At 40.1% G+C, this 12,274-nt stretch overlaps 1 protein-coding gene across 3 annotated transcripts; it reads left to right on the top strand.

Moving 5' to 3' along the window:
- Nucleotides 1-47: 47 nt before the first annotated feature.
- On the top strand, nucleotides 48-12,137 carry LOC121728985 (coatomer subunit beta). 3 transcript variants are annotated; one of them, XR_006035903.1, is made up of 20 exons: nucleotides 48-174; nucleotides 856-950; nucleotides 1,085-1,314; nucleotides 2,194-2,363; nucleotides 2,475-2,682; nucleotides 3,197-3,334; nucleotides 4,317-4,515; nucleotides 5,495-5,649; nucleotides 5,979-6,110; nucleotides 6,314-6,466; nucleotides 6,760-6,860; nucleotides 7,044-7,213; nucleotides 7,574-7,752; nucleotides 7,951-8,077; nucleotides 8,439-8,582; nucleotides 9,556-9,717; nucleotides 10,030-10,265; nucleotides 10,578-10,730; nucleotides 11,202-11,352; nucleotides 11,383-12,137. XR_006035903.1 is itself a non-coding variant. In XM_042117344.1 (19 exons), exons 2-19 carry the CDS (start codon nucleotides 860-862, stop codon nucleotides 11,289-11,291), a joined length of 2,838 nt encoding a protein of 945 aa, XP_041973278.1. In that variant the 5' UTR covers nucleotides 48-174; nucleotides 856-859; the 3' UTR covers nucleotides 11,292-12,137. The 3 variants fall into 3 exon arrangements, 2 of the variants coding, with proteins under 2 accessions (XP_041973278.1, XP_041973279.1); XM_042117344.1 differs by having other exon boundaries at nucleotides 11,202-12,137; XM_042117345.1 differs by lacking the exon at nucleotides 48-174 and adding an exon at nucleotides 767-771 and having other exon boundaries at nucleotides 11,202-12,137.
- The last annotated feature ends 137 nt before the right edge of the window (nucleotides 12,138-12,274 follow it).

The raw sequence follows: 12,274 nt of genomic DNA, 5'->3' as shown, positions 1-12,274 counted from the left end.
AGGTAACTTGTCAATGTCAAAACGTCAACGTGACGTTTTATGTGGAGTTTTTGGACACGTACTTCGTGAATCGTGCGGTATCTTGTAAAATTAAATATTGTTGATCATTTTTTATTATTTTACCATAAATTCAATTATTCAAACATAAGTCTTGTTACTGGCATACCAGTTAAGGTAACTTTGAATTCTCATTTTAAAAATTACCGGATGTCAAACTTATCGCCGACAGAAATTTGTTGTAAGCAGCATAAAAATCAGTAAATAATACCTTGCTAATGTACCTAGATAAAAATGATAGTATACATTAATATTTAGATAAATAGCGAAAGCTATCTAACATATCCTGCTACGTATAGACACATTATAAGTATATCGATATCAGCTCAATATCAATAATATTATACTTTGTGTCTATTTAACGAGACTATAAAGCTAGTATTTAAATCCTCGTAGTAAAGCTCTCTTCCATAAAGTAGTTCTAGGGGACTACTAAAAGATCTAAAGCCTAAACTACTACTGTACCAAATTTCATAAGAATTAGTTGTGTTATAGGTTGACAAAGCCACCTACATCCATTGATCCTCCTATTCTAAAAGTTTATGTTAACTTCATGGACTTTATTATTATAATGCTTGCAAGGATAGGATCACATATATCCTACCCTTATCCTACTCATAAAATTTGTGAGATTAGACATAATATGAACACTACCATAATATGAAAGATTTTCTTTACAAGGCAATACCTACCTATTTAATGCTACCACATAAGGTTCATGCATAATGTGACTGTCTCTACATGGTGACTGACACTAAATGTTATTTAATTAACTGAGTAAACAACACTCAATTTCAGAAAAATGGCAGGAGTGGAGCAACCATGCTACACTCTCATCAATTTTCCCACAGATTCGGAACCATATAATGAAATGCAACTGAAACATGACCTAGGTATGATATAAATTTTGATTGTAACAATTTACTATGAAGTACAGGTCTTTAGTTAAATTAAAGTGTTATTTTACATGTATTTATAACTTTTTTGGAAACATAATATTTCCTTTAACCAACAATAACTCTTTCAGAAAAGGGTGATACAAAGAAAAAAATTGAAGCCCTCAAGAAGACAATAGGCATAATACTCTCTGGAGAGAAGATTCCTGGACTTTTGATGATCATCATCAGATTTGTGCTTCCGCTGCAAGATCACACCATCAAGAAACTCCTGCTGATATTCTGGGAGATTGTTCCAAAGACCACACCTGATGGCAAACTCATGCAGGAGATGATCCTTGTTTGTGATGCTTACAGGAAGGTATGTAGATGCAAATAAACCTAAAAAACTCAGTATGTAGTGAGACTACTTTAGTAAATTCAATCTGCTAATAGTTCTTACATAGTTATTTTTTATTTGTTTAAATAGAACAATGGTTTTTGAAAACCATTAATGTCACATTCAGAATGTAAAGGTGAATATCACTTGTCATTTTATTAAAACTCTATATTGTTAATGAATAATTACATAATAGTTGGGGAGGGGAAGAGGGGATTTCGGGACAGGCTTTGATAGAAATCAGATTTCTCATGTGGTGGGTTAAAACGTTTTTTAACCCACCATTCAGATTAAGATAGGGGATGTTTAAAATATCCCAAAGAAGCTTCCATATAAAGCACTGACAATTCAAAGGTTAGGTATTAACTATTAGCCTATTCAAAGGTTATGTATTAGCCTGTAGGGACATTTTAAAGTATAAAAAAATAAAGCTTCATTTTTTCCTAACTTAGCTTCGCAGATATTTTATTTTGCAATAAACTAAATAATTTAGTCCTTGTTGTCTAAAATATATTTATTATTTACCTAAATAAGCAATTTTATGAATATAGTTTCTTTTTCAAAACTAAACATTACGTTTCTGAACCCGCTAAAATAAAAAATGCTCTTATTTTTTTGTCAGTTTTACGGTTTACCTACTAGGTCTTCATGACGCTCAAGTGACTACACAATTAACACCTTCCTCTCTCCTAATATAATATCTATTATGTACTTTTTAATTGCCATAAAATTTGGTATGCAGTAGAGTTTGTTTTCATTTTTATGTGAGGTGGCAATATCTGCAGTATTATTGTGTAGTAATAAAATTGGCAGTGTGTTTTTCAATAAGTAATGTAATTTATATTAACTGCATATTTTTAGGATCTGCAACACCCTAATGAATACATTCGAGGCTCAACACTCAGATTCCTGTGTAAGCTGAAAGAGCCAGAGCTACTGGAACCTCTGATGCCAGCTATCCGAGCCTGCCTCGAGCATCGTCACTCATATGTCAGGAGGAATGCAGTGCTTGCTATTTTCACTATATACCGGTAAATATTCTTACCGGTCTCAATAATAATCCACGTTGATTATATATTACAAAAAATATATTATACTCTAAAAAAGTTAAACAAATCTTTTATCTGTGCCTTTTTATGCAGCAACTTCGAATTCCTCATCCCTGATGCTCCAGAGCTCATTGGTACGTTCCTTGAGAGCGAGCAGGATATGTCATGCAAGCGTAACGCCTTCCTCATGTTACTTCATGCTGACCAGGAACGAGCACTCTCATATTTATCATCGAGGTTGGATAATGTTCATACATTCGGAGATATACTGCAGCTGGTTATTGTGGAGTTGATATACAAGGTGAGTTGGGTAAATGATGTCGAATCCTAACGTAAAAATAACTACAACAAAAAGCAAAGATTAGAAGGTGAGCGGAATAAAGAAATAGACAATGAAATTAGTGGACAGCTGTAGAATAGTATCACAATAAAGAGTTTTTTCACAATTAGATGAAGGAGGCTTTTACAACAAATAAAAGGGAATAGCCTTCTTGTACAAATTGAGATATAATAATGACAAACTATAAAATAACAACCTGTATTTGTCAACTTTAAAACAGTAGCCTATGGTTCATAAATTAAGCCGATCAAAATGAACAACTTTTCTATGAGAACAATGCTGAGAACTCAAAAAAAAGCCATCTTACCCATACGGATGCCCGGATCGGCAACATGTATGGGTATGAAGATGGATTTTTTTGAGTTCCCAGCATTGATCTCATAGAAAAATTTGTTCATTTTGACGGGCTCATTTAATGATTTCAAGGTGTTTACACTAACATCTTGTATATTTTAACGTGTTGCAACTCTTTCAGGTGTGTCACGCAAATCCTTCAGAGCGGTCCCGTTTTATTCGTACAGTATATGGTTTGCTGAACGCCCCGAGCGCGGCCGTGAGATATGAAGCCGCTGGAACATTGGTCACACTGTCTAATGCACCTGCTGCTATCAAGGTAAGCATAAATCCATTGAAAATGCCAATATTGGTTTCTTAAAAATTAACAAGCATTCCTAATGCTTTCTCCTTCCCTAAAAATCGCTAGTCTTACCTTTTACGATTTATTTTATATTTACAGGTAATTTAAAATGACTCATACAAATTGTAAATTTTATAATAAAATATTAATTTTTTATCTCACTTTTTTTGGTAAAAACAGTGGGCCCTGTGCGAGTTTCTTACGCCGGTTCTTCTCGCCGGGTTAGTTCCCGAACCGGTGGTAGGCACCGTAGTATCAACATTCTAAAAGCATTTTCTTAAAATCTACTCAGAAATAAAACAATTTTTATTTTATTTATTTTTAATTTTTAAAAGTGCATCCCAAATCCCAATGCGTCGATGTGTCACTGGAATGTGAATTGACGAGCCGGTTCTTAACCATCTGCGGGCCTAAAATGGTAGCTTTGGAGAATCATATATTGAATCATAATATGATTCATTTTTAAACTCTACTTTGCGTGCAATTCATATAGTGATTCGCTTCGATTAATGATTGGTCGCCGCGCGCAAGCGCCGCCCGAGAGACCAATCATTGATGTAAGCGAATCACTATATGAATTGCACGCAAAGTGGAGTTTAAAAGTGATTCGCTTCGAGTAATGATTGGTCTCCGCGCGCGGGCGCCGCTCGCGGGACCAATCATTAATCTACGAGAACAATGCTGCGACAACTTTTCTATGAGAACAATGCTGAGAACTCAAAAAAAAGCCATCTTACCCATACGGATGCCCGGATCGGCAACATGTATGGGTATGAAGATGGATTTTTTTGAGTTCCCAGCATTGATCTCATAGAATCTATCATAATCTAAGTGAATCACTATATGAATTGCACGCAAAGTGGAGTTTAAAAATTAATCATATTATGATGAATTATATGATTCTCCAAAGCGACCATTTTAGCCCCGCTGGGCCCAAAATAATTCTTCTTTTCTTTAGGCGGCGGCGTCTTGCTACATCGATCTAACGGTGAAGGAGAGCGACAACAACGTGAAGCTCATTGTTGTGGGGCGGCTGCGCGCGCTGCGGGCGGCGGCCGGCGATGCGGCGGCGCGCGCGCTGCCCGACCTCGCCATGGACGTGCTGCGAGTGCTGCAGGCCTCCGACCTCGACGTGCGCCGCCATGCGCTGCAGCTGGGTCAGTATTGCAGCAGTGACGTCACTACTGCTGCGGCGGCTGGCGACGCTATAACAATGTGAAAAGATTAGAAAAGGTTTAAGGAGGCATTTCCCGATTGGTAAACGGATCTGCATAAATAAAATAAAATAGATATTGATAGATAAAAATGATTAAAATCCACACTTATTTCTCACTCTAAAAAAGTGCAATATAGCTAGCTAAAATATTATGAGAAACAGTTGTCTTGATACAATATCTATTTTAATTTGTAAAATAATAAGTGTACGGGTCAACGCCCGTACAGCGTGTGTTGCCTTATTACCTACTATGCAACTTAGGTAATAATGCAACTCTGCATCTTTGATTAATTATTACTTTCGAATAATGTAATAAAGTTTAGTTCACGTCGCGACATCTCACCGAGTGCGTGGCTCGATCTCATATCCCGTTCACGACGCGATATCTCACCGAGCGCGTGACTCGATCTCATATCCCGTTCACGACGACATCTCACCGAGCGTGTGACTCGATCTTATATCCCATTTTAGTTATAGTAATAGATCTATGCAATACAGGAATTCCTTTCCCTACCCTCCCCTATTTCCTTCCGTACCCTCCCCTATTCCCTTCCGTACCCTCCCCTATTCCCTTCCCTACCCTCCCCTATTACCCCTTAGAAGGCCGGCAACGCACCTGCAGCTCTTCTGCTCCCCCCCAAATTTCATGCTGCGACCGCGCCTGCACGCAATATTTAATATACCTATCGAACGAAGTTCTCTCCCGATGCGTACAAACTACGAAAGAGTGAATACTTTCGTAGCACTTTGTATGGAGCGTTTCGGGCAGGTCTATTTTATGAGATGTTTGAATTGTCTTATCTTGGTGAATTTTTAAGCTATCAGAGTCATTCTTTCAGCGATGTTTCATTTTTTAAGGGTCTTTCAATTACCAATAAGAAAAAAAAAATAGTCATCATGCCTATTGTATAAATATTTAGCGCTCGAGTTGGTGAGCTCCCGTCACGCGGAAGAGCTAGTGGGCGTGTTGCGCAAGGAGGCGGCGCGCTCGGCGACGGCGGAGGCGGACGGCGCGGCGGCGTATAGGCAGCTCCTAGTGCGCGCAATGCACCGCGCCGCGCTTAACTTCCCAGAGGTAATGAAATAATATCCATCCATACTTTATTATTATGAATGCGAAAGTGTGTCTGACGTCTGCCTGTTACCTCTTCACGCTTAAACTTCAGTGGATTAAACGTGAATTTTCAATGAAAAATGTACCGTTCCCGTGCAATAAACTATTTTTGGCGCAACGGATCTACTTTCTACTAATAAAAAATTGTACAAGCAGCCAGATATAGCGGGTGGCGAGTCTGTTTAAGCAATGTTTATCTTCTTGTATATTAAATGCTAAGTTATGAATGACTGATTTAGAAATAATTCATCGCATCGTTTCGTCACGTAAACTGACCCTAATGTTATCAGGTGGCGGGCAGCGTCGCCCCGGCTCTGCTGGATATGATAGCTGACGGCGCGGAGCCGGCTGCGCTCGACATAGTGCTGTTCCTGCGAAGCGCCCTACTCACCTTCCCCGATCTGAGACAGAAGATATACCAGGTAAGACATCAGTTAAAGTGTAGTTAGTAATGCCTTATTGCTATCATCAAATAAAATAAAAAAGTTATTTTTAACGATAAAAGTGTAACGTCCAACAGGCGAAAAAATTTACCCTATTTGAAATCGTTGAATATTTTTATATTTCTATCGTACATTTAGTGAGAAAAAAAATCATTATTGAATTCTTACGTGTTTGTTGACAGAAACTTTTGGAGGTGGTGGGCGGTATCCGTGCGGCGAAGGTGGCGCGCGCAGCGGTGTGGCTGCTGGCGGAGTTCGCCGAGAGCGATGCGGACGTAAGTGCGGCGCTCGACGTGCTGGACGCTGCCGCCCCCGTGCCCGCCGCTGCGCCGCAGGTACGTTATACTGTATATTGGAGTTTTTTTGCGCGTTTTTGTTATTGAAAAACTCAAACTCAAATTTTTTATTCAGAATAAATTTTTGCAAATGTTCTATGAAAGTCTACAAGACCACCGGTTCGGGAACTAACCCGGCGAGAAGAACCGAAGAACATTGTTGACATAGGCTACTTTTATTGCGGAATAATGTACGGTTGCCGTGAAATTCCTTATTTTCGCGGGTGGAGCGGCGCACACTGACGCATTTTATCGTCTAGTTTAACATAGCTTGTTATGTTCTTGTGTTACAGGAGGAGGAGGAATCAGCGCCGAAGGCTGAACAGCAGCCAGCGCGTCAGCTAGTCACCAGTGACGGCACCTACGCCTCGCAGTCCGCCTTCAACCTGCCCACGTGAGTTTATTTTTAATAGCGGTCATTAGTGTAGCAAGACTTCGTGATTTTTTAAAGGCCGGTGGCGTAGTACAATAAGGGCAGATATGCAGCTGTAGCACACCCTAGGATGTATCAAGCTCTTAGGAGAGAGCCACAACGAATTGAGTGTTGCGGCTCTCTCTTAAGTTCTTGTGTTTGTAGGGCTACTACGGAGAAGGCGGGCGGCGGCCTGGCTGCGGCGCTGCGCGAGGGTGAGAGCTTCACTGCTGCGTGCGCGTGCTCCGCGCTCGCCAAACTGGCGCTGCGGGCCGCGCCGCGACTGCGCACGCGCGCCATGCATATAGCCGCGCGCCTGCTGGCACATCACGCAAGTTAGTTTTTTTTCCTTTTTTTTACATTAAGAAATGATTTACGCGACCCCCGTGGATTGGGGACATCGGCCGGGGTTTGTGAGACTCCTCTCCAGGGTTTACATGCCTGTTTATCCTGCTACACGTAAAAGTTTATCGATAATATTGCTATCTCGTTTTCACAAGACGATAGGAGCGAAGTAGCAACGTTTCGTTGTGCGTCATTTATAATCTTATAAATATCATAAATAATTATAAATCTAACGAAGAAACATTTGCATGCCATTAACAGAGGCGATGCGAACGCGAACTTATCAATATTGTGCAATATTCAATTTCATAATGTTTTATCCTAAAGTGTTTTTAATTTGCTCGTTACAGCGAGCGGATCAGGCGGTCTGACGGCGGACGACGCGGAGCATGGCGCTGCGTGTTTGCTGGCGAGCGCGCGGCGGCCCGACGTGGCGGCGGCGGCGCTGGCGAGCGGGTCACGTGACGCGCTCGCGGCGCTGCTCGCGCTGCCCGACCGCGCCGCGCCGCCGCTGCTGCCGGACATAGAGGTTAGTCGTTATTTGCGTTAGTTGCTTATAGTGCTTATAGTTAGCTGCTAACCTAAAAGCTAATGAGAAATGCTATAATCTTGATATAAAACAGCATTCGAAATCGGAAAAACATAAAAATGCTGACCAACTGTCACTATTCCGGAAATTTTGGCGGTGTCTCGTTTTATATAATAATATGCATGTATGTATTTTCAGCAGGAGGAGGCGACGCCTGCGGAGCGCGTGGTCGCGGTGGAGACGGGCATCTCGTTCGCGCAGCTCGCCGCGCCCACCGCCGCGCACCGCGACATGTTCGAGCTGTCACTCAACAATGCCGTGCAGGGTGAGTGATGTTGTTTAGTTTGGATTATATCAATATTAGTTGGTAAAATTATGGAGGAAATTGGGAATCAATTTCTCTGATAACAAGTAAGTTTACAATGCACGCATTCTTAATTATAAAATTTTAAATTTGAATAGCAACCAAAATATTGATATTATTTATTTGTATAACTATTACTTGACGAGTTGCTCTTTAGTTTAGACGTTACAGTCAATGTTTTTGACGAAAAATAATGACGAAATGACGTATTTTGCTTTAGTCATTCAATTAAATGGTTTCATTCAATAAACGCGCTAGCCATACTAGCAGATTGAACCAGATTCACATCACGACGACTTACAGCTTACGATCCTATTCTCAGGTCGTGCCGGCAGCGGCGAGGAGAAGGGCAAGCTGTCGAAGGTGACGCAGCTAACGGGCTTCTCGGACCCCGTGTACGCGGAGGCGATAGTCGCCGTCAACCAGTACGACATCGTCCTCGACGTACTGGTCGTCAACCAGACCGGTGAGTGAGCGAGACGGCGAGCGTGCTAGAGGAGGGGGGCGAGCTGTCGTAGCTGACAAGCTTATGCGTTACACGTCGACAAAGTAGAAAATAGAATTTTAAAAAATATTTGACCTCACCTAAGTGTAAATGAACATGTTTTTACTTGCATCTGCATCATATGGTAGCTCTAATACCAGTTGCGATTAATTTGTGGACTGTATTTTAGGAATAAAATGGAGGGAAAAAGAGCAGAATTCACCAACCTCAGTTTCGTCCTCTTTTCCGTAGATTTCCTTCGAGGGCCCCCGATTTTTCTTTGCTTGGCACAGATTTTTCACACTTGGCTGATTTAAGTAGTTCTATAGGCTATCGCGCATAGTAACGACGTAGAAATTAGGTTAAATTTCTCAGCGGCGCGGCGGGCAGAGGTTCGTTGTAAAAGAGGCTCGTTTTACACACTGGCTCGCGAAGGCAGAACTGCTCTTTATATAGTAGGGTTGGATGGGAATATGTAACTTTATCGACGCGTGATTCGAGAACAAGGATTTTTTATTTCGCTACCTTCAATTACACAAAATATGAAAATTTTAAATTCGGGTTCATTCATCATAGATATGTCAAGAGGTTTTTTTATTTTAATTTGTAAATAAAAATTTTACTTTTATTATTTCTGAGTTTTGTGACTCGATTTTAAAATATGACTTGTCTTTTTCTAGTAGATCATCATAGATATCAGTGCATCTTGAATATAACTTAAATGCACATCCAACTTTTTCAGACTATACCCTACAAAACTGCTGTGTTTAATAATAATAATAATAATAATATGTTTATTGCCAAAACTTTTTTACACATAACATACCGTTTAATTAGCGATGCTGGGAAAACTGTGTCTGGTGGAGTTTCGTAGCAATAGTGTATTTCGTGTCAATTGTTATGTCGAACGGCTGCCATATGTCACGAACCATAAACCGTTATTGTCCAATTTCAGACGATACCCTACAAAACTGCTGCGTGGAACTAGCGACGCTAGGCGAGTTGCGTCTGGTGGAGCGGCCGGCTGGCGTCGTGCTAGCGCCGCGCGACTTCGCGACTATACGAGCCCACGTCAAAGTCGCGTCGACAGAGAACGGAATTATATTCGGAAATATTGGTAAGTCACCACCAAACTCATCAACACCAAGGAGGGCCATATCGTACCCAGTAATGTAGCACTTTGATTTATAGATTTATATGTCTATATAAATCTATAAATCAAAGTTTAATATATCTATACTAAATGAATGAAAAGTTGAACATTTAATTGAATAACGAAAAATCTCTAAAAAAGTTAACAAGCGTAGAAAGTAAAAAAATTTTACATTTTTTTACTTTCTACGCTCGTTAACTTTTTTATTTTTTTAAATATAGTATATAGTATTTTTTTAAATACCGCATTTTAAGAACCTTTACTTTTCTTTTTCAGTGTACGAAGTGTCTGGCGCGGGTCAGGAGCGCGGTGTAGTCGTACTCAACGACATTCACATAGACATCGTCGACTACATCGCCCCAGCCGCCTGCTCGGACGCCGACTTCCGGCGGATGTGGGCGGAGTTCGAGTGGGAGAACAAGGTGTCCGTCAACACCACCTTGACGGACCTGCGCGAGTACCTCCAGCACCTGCTGGCCAGTACCAACATGAAGTGCCTCACGCCGGACAAGGTGAGCCTTATTGTGTACATCATAAGGTGGATATAAGCTTGACGTACGCTGATGTGGGCGGATTTTGATCGAAGATGGCTGTTATCAACACGCACTAACCAGTGTGTCATGTTTTTTGTTTGCTGATTATAACTGGCCGGTGTTACAGCGCGCAGCATTTTCAAGCGCCGAATATTATGATATCATCGTTTCGAGTCCATGGAACATAAGTTTATAGTTCTCGAGCACTGTCCAGCCAGAGATAATATGTTACATTATACATAACATAATATTATAATGGAGTCAATGACACAGTAGTTTATTGTTTTCCAGGCGTTGTCCGGTCAGTGCGGCTTCATGGCGGCGAACTTGTACGCACGCTCGATATTCGGTGAAGACGCGCTCGCCAATCTGTCCGTGGAGCTGCCGCTCGGCCGACCCGGCGCGCCAGTTGTTGGACACGTCCGCATACGAGCTAAGAGCCAGGTACGCGAATCGTTTTTTTTTTAATTTATCGCCTCATAAAAGGTTTCACTCTGCGTACAGACGTTATACTCGTATAGTTTGTTCTTGTTTTACATAATTGGACGAATAAATGTTTATTATTTTTAATATAATAATTGGCTTGACATAGATATTATTACTAAAGTAGACAGTATTCTATATTTTCGGTTACAGCCTATGTTACAGCATTTTCTTATTTAACGAATATTTTCTAGTTTTCAGTGATGTCTGTATGGGCTTTCACTTGATTTGCAATAGATTAGGTACTCACTCTTTGAAAATTTCTTAAATGGTAACTTATAGCGCACTTGAGAATTTATTCGATAAAATATGAACGACATGTTGATGAATCCTAATGTTGATAGCTCTTGTAAGATATAAATCTGGGCAGTAAGTATATATAAAGTAATCTTTGTGCATGTGATGCTAATTATTTAATTTTGTTACCTACAGGGCATGGCATTAAGTCTCGGTGACAAGATCAACATGATGCATAAAACGCCGCCACAGAAGCAGCCCACACAGAAGCCGTCCGCCGCATGAGCCCGCTACGGTTTACTACGGTAGAGCACGGTACGGTTGCGTACGGTATGTAATGGCGTACGTAATTTGCGTACCATACGTCATGACGTAGGCACGTACGTAAGTTGCGTACTATACGTAATGGCGTTCGCACGTACGTAAGTTGCGTACCATACGTAGGTTGCATATGGTACGTATAAGCGTATTGTGCGCGGCAAGAAACTAGATCCTGCACAGAAATACATTTTACGTTCAACTAGAAGTTACCATAGCAGTGGGTACTCAGGAACAAAAGTGACAAGTTATAGTTGTAGATTTAAAACTACAAACACAATTACTAAAAGGCAAGCAAGAAAAATGATATATATTTTATAAATATATATTTTCTAATAAAACGATTGCTAAATGTAATAAATTAGGTACAATCGTAATTTGATTCCGACAGTACCTGTGAAGATTCTACTATCTTGGGTCTAGTTTCTTGTCATGCACAATACGGACGTACGTAAGTTGCGTACCATACGTTAAATGGCGTACGCATGTGCGTAAGTTGTGTACGGTACGTAATATACGTATGTGCTACGTAGATTGCGTTGAGCGTACAGTACGCCACCGCACCGCATAGTAGTTAGCTGTAGTGCAGTTTGTATTAACGTACGAATATATACTTTTAGCTTACAACACATTCCCTATAATGTCAGTATTTGTAACGTAATGAAATTAAGATAATATATAAAAAATGAATTGTCATTTTGATGTGTATGTTTATCGAAGAATTTAATATTATCTAAAGTTAATAAAAAAAAAACTATCTATCTTTTCTCTTATACAGCTAAAAGGATATATCGTATGAATTTAGTGCTAAGGTATAGTATAACATTATGATAAATATTATAAAATAAAAAATATATTACTTTATTATCAATAAAATACCTATAAATCTAAAAATATCCATTTTATTAAAGAAACCCCTAATTGTTATTATTACATTTTCATTTTTAGTG

This window comes from Aricia agestis, chromosome 7 (assembly GCF_905147365.1).
Source record: "Aricia agestis chromosome 7, ilAriAges1.1, whole genome shotgun sequence".
Taxonomy (NCBI): Eukaryota; Metazoa; Arthropoda; class Insecta; order Lepidoptera; family Lycaenidae; genus Aricia; species Aricia agestis.
The sequence above is the reverse complement of the archived record's forward strand: the minus strand, read 5'-3'. Positions and strand labels throughout refer to the sequence as shown.

Excerpts from the sequence above, each read along its gene's own strand:
- LOC121728985 (XM_042117344.1), top strand. The coding sequence starts at position 860 with ATGGCAGGAGTGGAGCAACCATGCTACACTCTCATCAATTTTCCCACA. Across the intron at positions 2,683-3,196 it reads TTGTGGAGTTGATATACAAG|GTGTGTCACGCAAATCCTTC; the intron begins GTGAGTTGGGTA and ends CAACTCTTTCAG. Across the intron at positions 6,467-6,759 it reads TGCCCGCCGCTGCGCCGCAG|GAGGAGGAGGAATCAGCGCC; the intron begins GTACGTTATACT and ends CTTGTGTTACAG.